At 39.8% G+C, this 19,652-nt stretch overlaps 1 protein-coding gene across 2 annotated transcripts in view; it reads left to right on the top strand.

Annotated features, from left to right (window-relative positions):
* Positions 1 to 536: 536 nt before the first annotated feature.
* Positions 537 to 19,652, top strand: part of LOC102454358 (gamma-aminobutyric acid type A receptor subunit gamma3) — a 304,822-nt gene continuing 285,706 nt past the window's right edge. Inside the window, exons 1-2 of one of the 2 annotated variants that reach the window (XM_075916388.2) lie at positions 537 to 703; positions 1,377 to 1,506. In XM_075916388.2, the coding sequence (XP_075772503.1) occupies positions 1,444 to 1,506 (63 nt within the window). In that variant the 5' untranslated portion in view covers positions 537 to 703; positions 1,377 to 1,443. The remainder of the gene's footprint in view (positions 704 to 1,376; positions 1,507 to 19,652) is intronic. The other variant, XM_075916406.2, reaches the window with a different exon arrangement.

Raw genomic sequence — 19,652 nt, 5'->3', positions numbered from 1 at the left:
TAAACAAAAATGGATTTTGAATCATATGCTTGTCACAATACTAAGAAGACTACAGTCTCTGAATACCAAACTACAAACCTTTGAGGTTTTGGCCCCATGTATTCCATCTAAATGAATACAAAACTACCTCAGGAAAATGGAAACCATGTTAGAGAAGTTATAAAAGGTTCAATGAAGTGTCTTCTTAGCACTGTGAAAGTACCCGTGTAGTAATTAGTAAAACCCTGTTCTCTGGGATAAAACAAGTAGTTGCTAAAAGTAATGCTTTCATAAACATGACTTGCATAAACACAACCTTGAAAACTAGAATGGTTTAGTAAATTGTGAAACTGATTCATGGTTTCTTGCTTTAAGGCACCTGGGATATTTTGGCAGGGAGGCAAAAGTAGAGTGATAGACGAATAATAGACTGAATCTCACTTGCATTAGGGCAAATGGTTTGCCTAGGCAGCTAATTAGGGAAATTATCTTGTCATTTTCTGTTAAGTAACTAATCTTCAGGGAAGAAAAGACATTAATGGAGAATATCTGGAACCCAGAGGTGCTGTAATGTTACTGGTTAGCTGTCTGGGACCAGCTGTTTTTGTGCATTATTGCCAGTAACAGGACTTTGTACTAGAAAAAGCATCTACAACCACAAAAGAATTGGCAGTGGAGAACACTAAAGAATTGAAGCAAAGAGGCTCCGAAACAAATACTAGAGGTACAAGTCCTTACATATTTTTAAGATGTGGGATGTTTCCTGAATCACAGAGCCATGACTGAATTACTGGAAATAGCTGGGGGTTTATTTTACTAGTCTATATCATTTATTGAAGACATCAGCCAAATAAAGCAAAGTCTATATTGGAGGAAGGTGAAACTCAGCATTTTGAGAGGATTAAAATGTTTTGGTTTACATAGTGGAGAGAAGTGACAAACTGTTGAGTGATTGTGATTATTATTATCATTTTGCTCTGGATCTCTAGATCATTGTAGTTCCAGTATTGTTAATCAGCTCTCTTTTCCTAATAAGAGGTTTGAAAGAGTCTGCATTTTGGTGGGGGAGGAGTTAAAATATGCTAAAACACTGTTGCCATTTCTTCCTATACTGGGGTTCCATGATGAGATCAGAGTTGCCTGCTGTGCTGGGTGGCAACAGATGAACCTAAGCCTTTGCACCTGGGCTTTTCAGTGGAGGTGAAGTTAGTGATGCAGTGTTTAGACATATGCAAAGTGTAACTTGTTCAATTTGCACAGAAAAATTTGAAAAGAGATGGTCAAACAGCATACTAGGCAATGCCTTTTTTCTCACCATTTACAAATAGTCCCTTTTCTTGCTAATTTCATTTTTAGAGATGTTTTCATGATTGTAGAAAAACAACTTATGTTTTTAGAAAAGAGAATACAACCCCTCTAGAACCACACGCAAACTACCATTCATCTGTGAAGCCTTGAAGTCTCATGGGAATTTTTACTATTGCCTTTTCCTATGTTATGTTTGCTCTTGGCACTGCATTAAAAAAGGTGAGTAAACCACATCAGTTGTTATCTCTTTGTAATGATGCCAGCAATGTAGCTCAAACAAGGCAGTCAGCCAGTTATTTGTGGTGGTGAGTTATCCTTGCATGACTGAAACTAGCCTCCTTTTTAGGGCAGTTCAACTGCCAAAAGTGGATAATTGCCTTGGATATTACATTGCACATAAGGAGATGTTGTGTGCTAGCCTGCATATTGTAGGCACTGTCTTTTGCTACATTGCTTTATTGTGGCCTAAGGGTATAAAAAGAGGTGATAAATTAAGTCATAATGACACTGAAAGGAGATCAGTTTTATAAGCCAGTCCCTGTACTCTCCCCCTTTTTGTTCCTGATTCCTAAAAATGACCAGGGATGGGATATGTATTCCAAACCAATATCCGTTATCAGAGAGACTTGATTGTCAGCATGTGAATATTTCTGGGCCAGATTAGTACAACTTTAATTGAGAAACCCCATCCAATTATTCTTCAATTACAGGCAACTTGGTTCTTGTCCCAGTCTAAGTGGCTAATTAACTATTTTATTTCATAGATGAATCTGGAATTTGTCTGCTAATCAGTCTAAATTTTCCTTTTCTTTAGTATATTCCCATATAGGACACATTTACATGAGTGTTTCCTCATAAAGAATTCCTTTACATTAAACATTGCTGGGATGCTCTACATTGAGTCCCTCCCTGCTGGTTTCATTCTTAGGAGACTCTCCCATCCAGGGCACCAGACATTATGGGGATATCTACACTGCAATGAAACACTTGCAGGGGCCCAAATTCCCGCCCAAACATCTATACTGAAAGGCTACGTCTAGACTGGCATGATTTTTTGCAAATGCTTTTAACGGAAAAGTTTTCTGTTAAAAGCATTTGCGGAAAAGAGCGTCTAGATTGGCACGGACACTTTTCTGCAAAAGCACTTTTTGCGGAAAAGTGTCTGTGCCAATCTAGACGTAGTTTTGTGCAAGAAAGCCCCGATCGCCATTTTCGCGATTGGGGCTTTTTTGCGCAAAAGAATACCGCATTGTCTACACTGGCCCTCTTGCATAAAAGCATTTGCGCAAGAGAGCTTTTGCCCGAATGGGAGCAACATAGCATTTCCACGAGAAGCACTGATTTCAGGCAGTAAGAAGTCAGTGTTCTTGCGGAAATTCAAGCGGCCAGTGTAGACAGCTGGCAAGTTTTTCCACAAAAGCAGCTGCTTTTGCGGAAAAACTTGCCAGTCTAGATGCAGCCAAACTGTATAGCTCACCTGTGTTAGCTGACTCCAGTTTGCAGAGCTCAAGTTGCGGAGCTGTGTGGGTTTTACTGCAGTGGAGGCATGATCTTGGGAAGGAAGAGTGATCTGCCAAGGGTGGAGCCAGCCGTAGGAGCAGAGGTTGGTTGCCAAGAAGCAGCTAGCTGGTGAAAAGGCATGCTAGCAGAACAACCTGCAAGTGTTATTTCCCACACATCTGCCTGATTACTTTGCTTGTATGTTGCCTCTCACTCCCTGCCTGTTGTCTGTCTTGTCTATACATTCTATGGTGCCAGAGACCTATTTTCTTTTGTGTTTGTAAAGTGCCTCGCATTCCAGCCCCTTGCTTTTGATTGTGGCTTAGGGGCAATGCTAAAATATAAACTATGACCTATAATCACAATTTGGAGGCTGTTGTTTAACCATGTTGCTTCATCAAATATGCACAACTACTTAACTTCCAAGTCTTACACATCAGAGAACAGCAGTAAAATCAGGTGGTTGAACTCCTTTCAATCACTGTTTTGTTTCTGATAATTCAGTGATCAGACCTGAATGCATATCCTGTTGCACTTGAGATGCAGTGTTCTAGGTGATGTCATTGAAAAATCAGGGTGGGTGCCTGAGATAGCTCATACTGCTTCTCTCACTGATTTATGGATAAGAGGCAATAATTTTCAGTACTTAAATCTTTCCCTATTGCAAGCAGTCATTGCCACTCAACAGGAAAAAAAATCAATTCTAATTGAAAAATATATTGCAAAGGATATAAGGGTTAATCTGCTGAGAGACCAGGTTAAAGAAAACTGCAAGTGTGTAGAGTTTGGTAACTTGCTTTGCTTCACTCAGCATAAAGAATTAACAAATAGCATCAGAGGCTTCCTTGCCATGGTAGAACATGGTGACTTTTTTTAAAGTCAATTGTGCTAAAAGGACACACCTCTTCTTTCCTGTTATGGAAATGCTTCATAATTATCTTGCTCAAAATCATTATTAGCACCAATTGTTTACCTTTACACTTTTTGTCACTGTGTCCAAGGACTTTCCAAAAGTGACAACTATACTGATTCAAGCTGTATCAATCCTTACTGTCACTACTAGTTAGTAAAGACTAGTCAGTGCACAGAACCACACTTCTGCTACCTTGGCAAGAGCTTGCATTTGAACACAGAATACTGATCTCTGGCTGGGTTCTTTGATGCACCATTTGTGTGACTAAAGCATTCACTTAATGTCCTTTAGATCAAATGTCAGACAGGGGTTGGCAAGGTCTTTAGAAGCTTGAAAATATTCTCCTTGAAAGAGCCATTTTCATTGGAAAATTAGTGCTGCTGCACCTGAGGAACTGCTAGTAAAGAGACTTCAAAAGGCATCTGACAAAAAGGATTTCATCTCACAGATTTCCATATTGGCAAGTATCCATCTGTCCCTACAATAGTAGCAGAAGCCCTACGCTCATTAACCAAGACTTTTCACCATTGGACCCACACCAGAAAATAATTCCCATAAATGTCAGCCAGAGATATGGGGTTGTCAACATGCATGTTCGGACTTGTATCATTTCCTGTCCTGTTTGGACTGCCGCTGTCTAGTATTGGGCCAGGCTGTGGGGAACTCTAGTGGGTACTTTTTAATTTCAGAAGCCAGAGTTCCTCTTCCAATGGCCTCATCCCCATTGATACAGCAGTAATCATTTATATCCGCCATTAACCAACTCAAAGCAGGAATCTTGCTAGGGAGGCATATGAGGTCATGCCGCAGGTAGCCATGCTTTCCCATGAACAACAGCTCAACCTGACTGGAATGTGAAATCAAGTGGATAAGCTCAAGACAGCAAGACCCTGTAGCTTGGAAAGGGACCTTCAGCAGCATATACAAGTTCCATACTACCTGGGTCTTAAATGTAAACATTGCCAGAAGCCAGCCCCATATCCCTTTTAAAAGGTTCTACAGCAGATTTAAGACTGATCTTTGCACGAGAGAAAACCAAATGTCAAAGTTAATACTCTGTTCCATACTCGTCATCCTGTAAAGAACAAGGGAGGCAACATTCAAGATTCCATCAATCATTCAGGCCCGTAGGAAGAATTTCTGTTTTTAATGTGTGTCCAATGTGCATATAAAAATGTAGTTATGGACACAAGCTGCACTTGTGTCTCTTTTCTAATCTAAGTGCACTTTCATCAAGTATTAAGACTCTTGCCTTCCTGGCTCTGAATAAATCCTCATGGTTTTTCCACAGGCCTTGGGCACACTGTTGGGTTTCAGACACTTGCAATTCTTCCCCTTTGGGGGCAAAGATGACTGCTGATTGAATATTCCCAGACAACCATACTGTGTTAAGCAAACACCTATATTTATTTAAATGTAGATACCCAGCACCAGAGAAAAATAAATAGGAACAACACGGAGGTGTGTCTGCATCATTAAAGTCCCCCCAGTAGAATGTATTGTAGTAGTCTAATCTTCACAGCAAATGTATGGAGAAACAAATGTGGCAGAACTGGGAGGGTGCATCAAGACTGGCAAGATTTTGTGCAAAAGCAACTACTTTTGCACAGAAACTTGCCAGCTGTCTACACTAGCTGCTTGAATTTGCGCAAGAGCACTGACTTTATAATGTACAAAATCAGTGCTTCTTGAGCAAATACTTTCGTGCTCCTGCTCGGGGGGAAAGCCCTCTTGCTCAAGAATACTTGCACAAGAGGGCCAGTGTGGACAGGGAAGAACTGTTTTGTGCAAAAAAGCCATGATGACTAAAATGGCGATCGGGGCTTTCTTGCGCAAAATCATGTCTAGACTGGCCATGGATGCTTTTGCGCCAAAGCACTTTTTGCGCAAAAGCATCTGTGCCAATCTAGACACGCTTTTGCGGAAATATTTTGCGGAAAGTTTTTTCCGTTAAGTCATGCCAGTCTAGACACAGCCTGCAATGCAAATATTGTGGTGCTTGTATGCATCGTAATGTCACTTGCACCTGGTGCAGGTAAAGGAGACAGAAGCAAGAGTGGGACCCAAAGGAGCTGGAGTGGCTGCTGCAGTGCTGGCATTGGGCCAGCCTGCAAGGGAGTGGGCATCAAAGGGGCAGAAATAGACCATAAACAGGTAGAACCTCCGTGATCTCTCTTTCTCAGCCTGGAGCTGGTTGCTTTCCCCCTGTTGAGTCTTAATAGCTCCTCTCTTCCTCCTATTCTTTCCCCCGTCCATTTGCAGACAGCCTTCCTTCCTTCCTTTCCCTCACCACGAACAAGTGGTCTGTTAAGCCCACATGACTCACTTGGTTGTATTTGGTTATGAAACATCTTTCCTGTTACTCTTGTAATTTTTCTAGAATGTTCTGACTTTTGTGAGGAAGGCGGTTGGCCCTGTGACATGCATGCAAAGATTTGTTTGTGTGGAGAAACTGACATGAATGCATTCACTATATTTCTTGTGTGCTTAAGTCTGCAGAGACAAGGTCAGGGCAGGAATCTGTCTTTCAATAAATGGAATATTTAGTTCCATATTTATAGAACATATATATTTCCTAGGCTTCCACAAGAGACACAGTCATTAACTCAAAATGGATGACTCAGATACACTCCCATTTCTTCCACCCACCACTGCACTAAATAGAATGATCTTGAATATTGTGGAAAAGTGCCTGGGCACCAATCAAGGCCTGGAGAAAATTAATTTATATAAATAAAATTCTGAAAGCTTGTTCTCTGACTTCTATACACTGTATAAAAAGAAAGTGAATGTTAAACCCATTTACAAGTGTAGATTTTGCACACTGCTAGCTACTCTAGTGTACTGTAATAACAAAGCAGAAGAATGTGTGGTGAAGAGGGAAAGATTGTTTCTATATGATCTTTAGCCTAGATTATTTAAAAAAAAGACTAGTGAATTTGGGTGCCCAAACCAGACTTGTCTTAAAAAGTGCTTGAGTTTCAAAGGATGGGTGTTTTAAACGCTACTGGATACCAAACTAAAAACCACAGAATAGAGGTACCGAAAACATGAGTTTCTATAAAAGGTGCTTGGACTTCCTATTGAATATATTTCAGTCCTAACACTTGAGTATGTGGGTAGAGCAGTAATTGGAATCTTGCAATCTTCCTGCCAAAGCGGAGAGTTGTTTGGAGAAACGTTGACAGAATCATATTTTATCAGACAGTGTGATTCTATTGACATAAATGCTTCTTGAAATCTGGTCCTGCTTGTGAGGGGATTTTGCTTTTGGAAGAAAATGGGGGGAAGCCTTTTGTTTCAAAGTTTCTTGTTTTTTTTTTTTTTTTTTATTTTACAAAATTTTAAAAAGCCAAAAGTGAAATAAAACATGTTGATTACCAAAACATCGTTTTGGGTCAAAGGCTGATTGATTTCAATGGTCTTTGGATAAGGGCATTTTCTTTTATGTGCATCTCTGAAAAAAAGATTGATGCATATAATTTTCATTAGAATATAAATAATGAATGGAGGAAAAACCTTCATTTCAAAAAAATGTTGGAGTACCCAATCAGTGCTTTTGTGGGGAAAAAAGGTAATACGTAAATTCCATTTAAAAACAAATCTGTTGCAATATCTTATTGTTTATTGTGGTAATTTTTAGGAATTACTCAATGTACCTAAAGATCTTCAATCTTTGGACTATAAGAAAGTTTTCTGACAGGAAAGAATCCTGCTTTGCAAGTTACTTTAAGATTGTTTTTGTTTTGTTAAAATATGGAGTGAACTCAAATGTTAGAGGCTTTTCTTAAAAATATTCATTTTCATCCCCTCAGGCTTGATGTAGATAGGTCTTATGCAACTGCAGTTTTTGCCTCGGGATTTGGATTCTAAACTTCAACAATAGAAGATATTATGTTGTTCAAGACTTCTCAGGACTAAGTCCTTATTTTTTTATATATATAAAAATCATCCTGTTTTTCATTGAATGATCATTCTTATCTTTAATCTCTGGCAGCAAACTATGCATCATTTTCCTTTCCAGGTGACTTATAATCACCATAATTCTGCCTTCATACTACTGCACCAGAGTTTGCTTTGGGCATTATAAACCTAAATTAGGATGGAAGTGAGTTTCCAGATTTATCACTAGAATTCCTATTGCAGTTGAATTCAATGTCCTCTCTGATAAAGTGGAGAGCCCAGTTCCTGAAAATACTATTGTCTTCCTTTAGATAGCTCAAGCTTCTGGCTGAAAGTATAAGTGCAGCTTTCTCTTGAAAAGACCACTTGTGGCAAACTCCTGTATATTTTTGCAATTCTAGATTGTATTATAGCTTTAAAATTATTACTTTGGTCCCCCTTGAAACTGCTTTCAAAAGCAAAACATAAGGATGCTGCAAAGAGGTCACTGGAAATAGCTCAGACTAAAGAATGGAGAAAATATTTTCAAATAATTTCCCAGTTGAATTCTTTGGCTTTTGTTTAAAAGCTCAGCACTGATTATTGTAGCAATTATTTTGGATGCAGATAGCTCTTAATCATTATAAAGTATAATTTATTCTTGATGCATGTTCTATGATGCATGTTCTGCAGACCAAGGACAGGGTAGGCCCACTGCTTAGCGAGGAGGGAGAAGCAGTAACAGGGAACTTGGAAATGGCGGAGATGCTCAATGACTTCTTTGTTTCGGTCTTCACCGAGAAGTCTGGAGGTGTGCCTAACGTAGTGAATACAAGCAGAGAGAGGGTAAGTTTAGAAGATAGGATACACAAAGAACAAGTTAAAAATCACTTAGGAAAGTTAGATGTCAGCAAGTCACCAGGTCCTGATGAAATGCATCCCAGGATACTCAAGGAGCTGATAGAGGAGGTATCTGAGCCTTTAGCTATGATCTTTGAAAAATCATGGCAGACAGGGGAGATTCCAGAAGACTGGAAAAGGGCAAATATTGTGCCCATCTATAAAAAGGCGAATAAGAACAACCCAGGAAATTATAGACCGGTCAGTTTAACGTCTGTCCCAGGGAAGATAATGGAGCAGGTAATTAAGGAAATCGTATGCAAACACTTGGAAAGTAATAAAGTGATAGGGAATAGCCAGCATGGGTTTGTGAAGAACAAGTCATGCCAAACTAATCTGATAGCTTTCTTTGAAAAGATAACGAGCCTTGTGGATAAGGGAGAAGCGGTGGATGTCATATACCTAGACTTTAGTAAGGCATTTGATACGGTCTCGCATGATATTCTTATTGATAAACTAGGCAAATATAACTTAGATAGGGCCACGATAAGGTGGGTGCATAATTGGCTGGATAACCGTAGTCAGAGAGTTGTTGTTAACGGTTCTAAATCCTGCTGGAAAGGGATAACAAGTGGAGTTCCTCAAGGGTCTGTTTTGGGACCCGTACTGTTCAATATCTTCATCAATGATGTAGATATTGGGATAGAGAGTACTCTTATTAAGTTTGCAGATGATACCAAACTGTGTGGGGTTGCGACTTCTTTGGAGGATAGGGACATAATTCAAAATGACCTTAGCAAGTTAGAGAAATGGTCAGAGGTAAACAGGATGAGGTTTAATAAAGAGAAATGCAAAGTGCTCCACTTAGGAAGGAACAATCAGTTCCATACATACAAGATGGGAAGTGACTGTCTAGGAAGGAGCATGGCGGAAAGGGATCTAGGGGTCATAGTGGACCACAAGTTGAATATGAGTCAACAGTGTGATGCTGTTGCAAAAAAAGCAAATATGATTCTAGGTTGTATCAACAGGTGTGTTGTAAGCAAAACTCGTGAAGTCATTCTGCCGCTCTATTCTGCACTAGTTAGGCCTCAGCTGGAGTACTGTGTCCAGTTCTGGGCGCCACATTTCAAGAAAGATGTGGAGAAATTGGAAAGGGTACAGAGAAGAGCGACAAGAATGATTAAAGGTTTAGAGAACATGACCTATGAAGCCAGGCTTCATGAACTGGGCTTGTTTAGTTTGGAAAAAAGAAGATTAAGGGGGGACATGATAGCGGTTTTCAAATATCTAAAAGGGTGTCACAAGGAGGAAGGCGAAAATTTGTTCCTCTTGGTTTCTGAGGACAGGACAAGGAGTAATGGGCTTAAAGTGCAGCAGGGGAGGTTTAGATTGGACATTAGGAAAAAATTCCTAACTGTCAGGGTGGTCAAATATTGGAATAAATTGCCAAGGGAGGTGGTGGAATCTCCCTCTCTGGAGATATTTAAGAACAGGTTAGATAGACATCTGTCAGGGATGGTGTAGACGGAGCTTGATCCTGCCTTGAGGGCGGGGGGCTGGACTCGATGACCTCTCGAGGTCCCTTCCAGTCCTATTATTCTATGATTCTATGATTAACATATCCACTCATGCAGTAACAAATAACTTGCAAAGATTTTTTGCAGTCCGGAGCTCCCAGGTGGCTATAAATTGACTTTAGGTATGTAGTTTTCAAAGTATTAATCCTTGCTCTTTTCAATCATGTCATGCTCCACAAACACTTTTCCCATAATTCACGTTTCCCTGTGATAGTAAATGTAGTTTTCAGGGAGGGAAAAGTTAAAACACAGTGATCAGCATTCTTAAAATTTAAGTAGGCTTTATTTTTAATCACTATAACAAGTTTGGATCCCAGACAGCTGTAAACTTTGGGACTAGTTTGCCTGTAGTTTATTGTCCTATATATTGCAGAGTTGTTAACATTAGTTCAAACCACTGAATGCCTATTATGTGCTTGTTATGCACAGATATAAATAATTACGCAATGCGCAAAGTGTCTGTGAATTGAGCTTCATGAAACATTTGCCTTAATTTCAGAGAGAAGCATTGGCCAGATATATGCTGAGATTTTACCATTGTTCTGAAATAATTTCAACAACACCATAGCTTAAGATCTCTTTAGCTTACTACAACAAACAATAAATACAGCCACAGTACATTTAACTAACCATTAATACACAAGTCTTCATTGTGAAGCACTTTACATTTGCTATACAATGGAACATATCTACACAGACCTGTAAAAGCAAGGAAAAGAAAAGCCATGTAATCCAACACTCATCTTCCTTCCATGCTAACACACACCTTCCCAATCCCACAACTACAAAACACACAAACAACATGCCTCCACCTTAACTCTCTCTCTTTCATTTGTCCTTTCCCCATACTCTTTATCAGGTTATTTTCCCTTTATACTAGTAGCTGTGGATGTTTGGTGTAGTAACTTTTTGCAATGTTACAGAATCATTTTGTAGAGGCAAGTTTGCAGAAGGGCAGTTAAATGGATGGAATGCTGGTGCTGCTAAGAAAAAAGAATTGAAGCTGTAGTACATCACCTGTGTTTTCATGGTAGATGAGAAATGTAACTGTAGAGTTGACAGGGGTCTCCAACCTTTTTAAGCACAAAATCACTTTTTGAATTTAAGTCCAGGATCTACCTAAAACCCAAATATCCCTACTCCATCCTTTTTTTGAGGCCCTGCTCTACCCTGTCGCCAAGGCCCCACCCTCCTCACTCTGTGAAGATGGGGTAAGAAGAGAGGGCAAGAGTGACATCAACACCCCCTGCCTCTGTCTCCCTCACTCTGCACAACAAGCAGGAGGTTCCCCGGGGGGCAGCTCTGAGGCTCTGGGTAAGAGCAGCAGTGAAGTGGGGGAGGGGCAGTTGAAATGCAGGCACTTGATAGCCTCCCAGCCAAACCAGTCAGGATTACCTGCCAGAGGCTCCAAGATCTACTGGTAGATCCCAATCTACTAGTTGGTGATCACTATGCAACCAGATGCCTCCATTAAAATACAGCTTTTTAGTTACTCTGTAACTTGTTCATATGGTATATTATTACTTATTGTAAATGTATTCTACCAGTCTGATATTCATAAAGGGTTATGTAATTAGTGAGCATATGTAGTACAGGATTGTCTTTTTCTCCAGATATTGCAAAAGGAAATCAGTAATTCTATCTTTTAGTCCTTCAAATAGGTAAAATAAGGACAATTATATATTAATGAAAGACACTGAGAACATAAGAATGGCCATATTGGTTCAGATAAAAAGTCCACCTAGCCTAGCATCCTGTCCTCTGACAGTGGCCAATGCCAGGTGTCCCAGAGAGTATGAACAGATTAGGCAATCACCAAGTGATCCGCCCTCTCAGTCTCTGAAAAACAGAGATACCATTCCTACACATTCCGGCTTATAGCCATAGATGGACTTTATCCTCCATGAATTTATCTAATTCTTTTTAGAATCCTGTTTAAAGTCTTGGTCTTCACAATATTCTCTGGCAAGGAGTTCCACAGGTTGACTCTGTATGAAGAAATACTACTTTTTGTTTTAAACATGCTACCTATTTTTATTTGGTTACTCCCAGTTCTTATGTTATAGGAACAAATGCATAACTTTTCTTTCTTGGCACCAGTCATGATTTTATAGACCTCAATCAGATCCCCCTTAGTAATTTATTTTTTCAAGCTGAAAGGTCCCAGTCTTATTAATCTCCTAATATGGCAGCTGTTCATACCCCTAATAATTTTTTTGCCATTTTCTGAGCTTTTTCCAGTGCTAAGATACCTTTTGAGATAAGATGATCAGATCTGCATGCAGTATTGAAAATGTGGGTGTACTATGGATTTATATAGAGGCAATAAAATAATGTCTTATCCTCCGTCCCTTCGATATTTTTTTTTCCAGTGGTGCTTTACATTGAGTGGATGTTTTCAGAGAACTATTCACAGTGATTCCAAGATCTCCCTCTTGAGTGATAAATTGATTCCCCATCATTTTGTACATATAGTTTAGATGATGTTTTTCAATGTGCATTAAACTGTTTGACCTCAGACAAATTGAAAAGGTTTGTTCTGATTTTTCTAGAAAACTTTTGAGTAATTCCTAGAAGACAGAGACACTAAGATGTCTGTCTCTTTTTTTTTTCCCCCTCCTTTTAATACATTTATAGATTCCAAGGCCAGACTGAACCATGTGAACATTTAGGCTACATCTACACTGCACGTGTAGCTACTCCCCGTCTACACAAACTGCCTGTTATTTTGAAATAGCATCCCGGTAAACCTTGTTGCAAGAGGGATATTTTGAAGTTTGGAATTTGAAGTTTGGTGTTGTGTAGATGTTGTTTTGAAATTTGGCACCTGTTTCAAAATAGATTTGAAATAAGATATGCAAATTACATAGCACAAATTTCATATCTTATTTTGAGTTTAGGGTGCTGTGTAGACACACATTAGTGGTCAAACTAGGGTAACAGGCATAGTATTTCTCACAAAATAATTCCTAGAGCAGATCTTACAGGACAAACAACCTATGTTGATTTAAAAATTCAGTGATGGGCCTCAGTAAAATTTTTAAGGGTTTAACTATGTTCATTGTTAAACAGATTATTTCCTGTCTGAATTTGTCTACCTTCAGCTTCCAGCCATTCTTCCACTAGATTGAAGACCCTGTTATTAAATATTACAGACTGCAGTCAACCTTCTCTTTCATAAGCTAAATAGATCACTCCAAGGCATGTTTTCTCATCCTTTTAATTATTTTGTGACTTTTCTCTGAACCCTCTCCAATTTATTAACATCCTTCTTGAACTGTTGACACCAGAACTGGACACAGTATTCCACTGGTTGTCACAGCTATGCCAAATACAGAGGTCAAATAACCTCTACTCCTACCCTGTTTATGCCTCCCACAGGAACACCTTTGCCCTTTTGAGCAGTGTCACATTGGGGCTCCTGTTAAGCTGATAACCTGTCACAAACTCCCAAATCTTTTTCAGAGATAGGTCCAAAGATAGTGCCCTCCATCCAGTAAGCATGGTCTACATCAGTGGTCCCCAACGTGGTGCCCATGAGCGCCATCGCGCCCACTGGGGCATTTATGTGCGCCCGCTGAAACATCTGGGCTGGCCCCGCCCCCGGCGCGCGGCACATGCATGGTGCCGGCCCTGGGCACGTGCCGCATAGGCGGCCCCTGCCCTGGACGCACGACGCATGCACGTGCCAGCCCAGGGCACATGGGAAGCACCTGCCCCGGGCATGCAGCACATGCGCAGTGCTGGCCCTGGGCTCAGGGAGTGTGGGCGGTCCCACCCCCGGGCGTGCGGCACATGCCTGGCCCCACCCCCGGAACCGTCCCGTGTGAGCAGCCCCGTCCCCGGACGCCCGGCAGCCACGAAAGGTTGGGGACCACTGGTCTACATTAATTGATCATAAATGAATGCATTTACATTAGCTGTATTAGAATGAATAGTGTTTTGTAGCAACATGCTCACCAAGTAAACCAGATCGCTCTTGTATCAGCAATCCATCCTCTTCATTATGTATCACTGCTCCCATTTTTGAGTGATCTGTTAACTTAATCCGTGATTTTATATTTTCTTCCAGGTCACTGATAATGTTAAATACTCTAGACCAGGATCAAGATCCGACCCAATATGAACCCCACTAAAAACACACGTACTATTGATGATGATTTCTCATTTTGTAACCTATCAGTTAACCAGTTTTTTAAAAATTGATTTATGTGCCATGCCAGTGTTATATTCTCATGTTGATTATCAAAATGACTTGTGGTACTAAGGTCTAAGCATATTACATAAACAATAGCTCAATCTCATAAAAAAACCTGAGTCAATTTGGTAAGATCTAGTTTCCATAAACTCATATTGGCTGGAATACATTTTATTACCTTTCTTTAGTTTCCTTTTCTTTCTCTCTTTCCATCCGTTTATACTTCTGTTCTTTGTCTTTTTTCTTATTTTTTGTTGCAGGGGAAAAAATCAAAATATAAATTAAACTCCACAACATTTAAAAAAACCTTTTAATTAAAAATAGACCATTTCCATGTTTTTGAAGGGTAACCTGCCCCACTGCACTTTTAGCCTTTATATTTGGGCCCCAATTTAGTACTAAGCATAATTCCCACTGAAAAGGAATGAGTGAGATGGTGGGATTTTTCTCCTCTATCTCTAACTCCTGTGGTACTTTCTCCTCCTGCAATCTTGTTGCAGATAGTGTCACTTCTCATCTCTTAGACTCCCTACACAAACTCTTTCTCTTGTGAGATGGGGCTGTGTTAAAAATTGATGTATTGATTTTTTTTTCTCTTGTTCATTTATTTATAGGTTCAGGAAGCGGTTACTAAAATAACTTAGCAGTTAACTAACAGGACTACATCTGTACTTGTCATACAAGCTTTCTCGGAGCCCCAAACATGTTTCTTATCAAAGCAGCATTATGCCTATGGAAATACCATGCAGCAGACAACTAGGCATGCATTTCAGCAAGTCCTTTCATACTTGGTAAAGGAAGGAAAGCAAGCTAGATCCTGGGGAAGGCAAGCAGTATGTGTCAATTGGAGTTGGACTTACAGGAAAATAAAAATGTTGTATAAGGGGATGGAAGTGTTAAAATAACAGAATGATGTCAAGATGCAGTGCCTGTGAGTATTTTAAATGCTGAGATTGGGAGACAAGCTTTCCAGAAGATTAGTTTGAACAGAGCATGTTTAAATGATTAACTGTCCCATACTGCTGACATTGGCCTATAACAAACTATTAGAAGTGATTTTAGGATGCTACAGTCAGAGATTGCTCCAATGTTTATGCACCTACTCTGTTCTGGTTTCTGCCACAACACTCTGTGTGACATTGCAAGTCACTTCACAGCTGTGTGCCTCAGTTTTCCTTACTACCTATTTAGAGAACACGATCTTAAGGGCAAAGACTATGTATTCATATTTATATGTAGAGTGCCTGCCAAAATATGGCCATTAGTTTGGTCGGAGCCTGTGGCTACAATGATACACATAAATAGTTAATGCTACCTTAAGTGATCATTTTTATGCATTCTCACATGTGAATACACTAGCTATTCTGTATGAAAGAGAATGTGATTACTAAACTTTGAAAATTGTCTTTACTAAGAGGCAGAGGAGCGGCTCTGGGAATGCACAATCCTGTTTTAAATCAAAACCAAAACCACCCCCCTACATGCATACACACACAATTTTGGTATTCATAATTCCCTTTCCATACAACTGCATGGTGTTGAACATGGGCTGTGTTATCAAGTCTGTGCATGACAACCTCTACTTGGAAGTCCTTTCTCTCTCTAAAATGGGCAGCAGTCATTGGTCCTTTTAAAGGTTTAATTGATGCGTGTCTTATATGTCTTCTAAATAGAAGTATTTTTAAATGAAGTCACTGTCTGAGGCAGCCTTCTGTTTTATTCAAGAAAACAAAACCTCTTAATTTTATTTCACTTGTTCCAAAAAGCTAGCCAAGTGTTGGTCTTCCAAGACTTGTCCTACCTATCTCCTTAAACTCAATGTAGCTTCAGGTCATCAATCAACCCCAAATCATAAGTGTATTCACCCTCTTGTCAGCTGGTGCACGTTGCCTATGTAGTTGTGTGTCAGTGTCACATGGGATGCAACTTAAAAAATTCTTATGAGGGAATCAACTGCTCTCATAAATTCATGAAGTTTGACTTTTTAGAATCAAACTCCACACATTACAAAATCTGTGATATTCATTTGCTCCTCTGTTTACAGTTGCTATGTATTCAGTCAAGATTTCTCCTGGAAAGGTAGCTGGGGCAGCCTGAGTTTATCCTGTAGCTAGGTTTCTGGTTACTTTTGATCAATGTAAAATGTTTATAAATATGCCACAGTTGAGCCACGTAGAAGCAGCTGTTTTCAAGTTCAAAATATTTCAAACATTTTAAGGGTAAGAAAATTTGCTAAAAATAAGACAAACTGTTTTTCCTTGCCTTGCTTCATTATTGCACTTAACTGGGGAAGGAGAGAGGGAGGGAAAAGGCAGATATGCAGGATAGGGTCAAGAGTGACCTAAACAAATTAGAGGAACGGACCAAAATAAATCTGAGGTTCAACAAGGACAAATGCAGAGTCCTGCACTTAACGCTTGGGATTGTGCCATCCTGCTACAGGCTGGGGACAGACTGGCTAAGTGGCAGTTCTGCAGAACAGCACTTGGAGACTGCAGTAAATGAGAAGCTGGATACGAGTCAACTCTGTCCTTGTTGCCAAGAAGACTAATACCATATTGTGCTGCAGTAGTAGGAGCATTGAGACCAGATTGAGGGAAGTGATTATTCCCCTCTCTTTGACATTGGAATATATGACTTACAAGGAGTAGCTGAGGGATTTGGGTTTATTTAGTCTATAGATAAAGAGTGTGGGGGAGGAGTGAGGGATTTGATAGCAGCCTTCAGCTACCTGAAGGAAGATTCTAAAGAGGTTGGAGAGAGGCTGTTCTCTGTGGTGACAGATGGTAGAATGAGGAGCAATGGTCTCAATTAGTGGGGGAGTTCTAAGTTGGATATTGGAGATAATGATCTCACTAGGAGGATGGTGAAGCACTGAAATGAGTTACTTAGGGAGGTGATGGAATCTCCATCCCTAGAAGTTTTAAGGTTTGTCCTGGCAAAACCCCTGCTGGGATGATTTAATTTGATTTAGTCCTGCTTTGAGTAAGTTGCTGGAACAGGTGACCTGTTGAAGTCTCTTCCAATCCTAATCTTCTATGATTGTATGATCTTGTACTTTAGAGTATTGTATCCTGCACTCTATTATAACTGTGCGTTACCTGTGGAGCTCACTTGGCCTGTTGCAGTCTAGATGTGCCATGAGCACTTTATTTACAATTTACTATACAAGTGTTTTGGCCCTCACAACATAAGGCTTTTATCATCCTGTGGCTATGGAGTGGAGAGATCTCGGCTCCCTGAGATCTTCTCTAGTCTTTCCCTCTGTCTCTTTTTAACAGTTCTCAGCTGACAAGCTGAACTACCTCCTTAATTGGATATCTGTCCAGTCCTTAACCAATTATCTCCAATTTGTCCCTCATGGAGACACTTGCCCAGTGCAGAGTGGTGAGTCGGCCTTGTGCTACAGTGTGACAGCTTATGATCCAACAGCTTTTATTTTAAAATAATAGGTCTTACCTTCTGATTCCTGCAGTTGTAGGGCCAGCAGTGACTAGAGTTAAAACCCTTATAATCTTGCCTATATTATGTATTGGACTAAAATGAACATAGGATTAGTCTGTGATTATCTTGCCGTTGAAATTAGCTGAGAACTGGATTTTTATGTTCCACTGCAATCTAATCTGTTTGCTCAAATTGCAAATTAGGATAATTTGATAATAGATCCCAGACCACTCAAGTTAGTTTTTAAAGTCATAGCTCAGCTGTTAAATACAGTTATATTTACTTTTCTGTAATGCCAATAACTAGATCATCTAAGTACAGCCATGTGTTCCTGCTTTCTATATGTTATGTCAGTATTGTGTACTGTAGAAAACAGGTATGCATTTTGCTTTTCTAATCTTGAATAACTGAACAGTCAGCAAAAGCCTATGTATGGGAATTTTATTAACATTATAATTAAATGTAAAATTGAGTTTAATTAGGGACAATCAAGTGGTCCCTGATCCTGAGGAGCCTTTAAAAGAGAGTAACAACGTACGTTTATGGGGTATATGTGCAGTCGTCATATTTATGAACAAACTCTAACTCTCTCGAAAGCACCTGATTCTCAAACATACAAATAAAGATCCTTTTTCATGATACAAGCAGTGTAGAGAGCTTTGAACTGGTTTTAAATATTATTTGCAGCCCATGTAAGGCTTCTTTACACTGCTAGAGAAGTGTCCAGGGGTCTTTGTGTAAATGGAAGTCTGGTCCTGATGATTTGAATCTTCCCTGCCTTGCTACCCATCTTCAAAGGAGTGTAAAGCACTATCTTTTCTGATCTGTAAATGAGTACCCAAGATGCACAGCAATGGAATATCAAACTACTCGTTCTTACTCTTGGTACAAACATAATGCATAGTGGACTTCATGGGGATTGTATCTGCCAAAAATAAGCTTGATGGTTAATGCTCATTTGACTGTGTATGATGTAATACAACAATTTAACATGTTTTAGAGCCAAAGGAGTTAAATTCTGGATACTGAGATGTAAGGCTTTGATCCTTATGATTGGATAAAGCCTCAGCTACAACAAAGACTGAATTTCAATCTGTGAACAACTATGACAGCTGTGCTCCTCTGGGACAATACAGATCGCAAAGTCAAGAATGAAGAATTTGAGAGCTGGAGACAAAGCATTCTGGGTTTCTAGTGTCTGGCTACAGACCTATTTTTCAGAAGGGATCAAGTGAATCCAGAGTCAGATTATCTTTAGGAAATATAGCCAAATCTTCCTGCATGAGAGACTATCCAGCAAAAGTGAAGCTCATAATACAAACACACTCCTTAAGTTTCCAACCACCTACTAATCTCCTCCCCAGCCCTTGCAAACAATCAAAAAGGAACATTGTACCCTAGTAGTTTTCACCTCCAAAAAGGAAAAAGTGACACCATGAAATCTACTTGGGTCTTCCCAGTGGCTATTGATTTTATGTGGAAGGTGCTCAGATATTATGGCAATGGGTATTGGTATAAAATCCTAAAACAGCTAGATATGTGTACTTTATACCATTAGAACTATAGTATGTTACACTGCTTCATTGTGTCACACATGCAACTGCTATGGAAAACCTGCCATGTGATAGATACCAACTCCACCCATTGAACCTTTATGCACTGTATTTATAGCAAATAGAGAAATAAAAAGCTGACCTTTTTCCATTGGCTTGAACCTCTACAGCTGTACAAAGTACTGTAGATGAAAGATGCTACCAGATCAGAATTTTATAAGTAGTGCCCAATCAAGAGGAGAGAAATTTAATTTCTCACAATGAGTGGAATCTAACTCTTAATGCAGTGGTTCCCAGACTGTGGGGTGAGCCCACATGGAGGGCATGGAGAAATGTTCAGAGGGGCATATGGGGGCCCAGGCTTTGGGAAACATCATGCTTTCAGCCCCATTACAGCCAGAATCCTGTTCTGCCTCCAGATCTCCTCTCATTCTCTCTCCATCCACAACCTTGCT

This window comes from Pelodiscus sinensis, chromosome 1, assembly GCF_052426305.1.
Source record: "Pelodiscus sinensis isolate ZL-2025 chromosome 1, ASM5242630v1, whole genome shotgun sequence".
NCBI classification, from domain to species: Eukaryota; Metazoa; Chordata; order Testudines; family Trionychidae; genus Pelodiscus; species Pelodiscus sinensis.
This window is presented reverse-complemented; position numbering and strand designations above follow the sequence as displayed.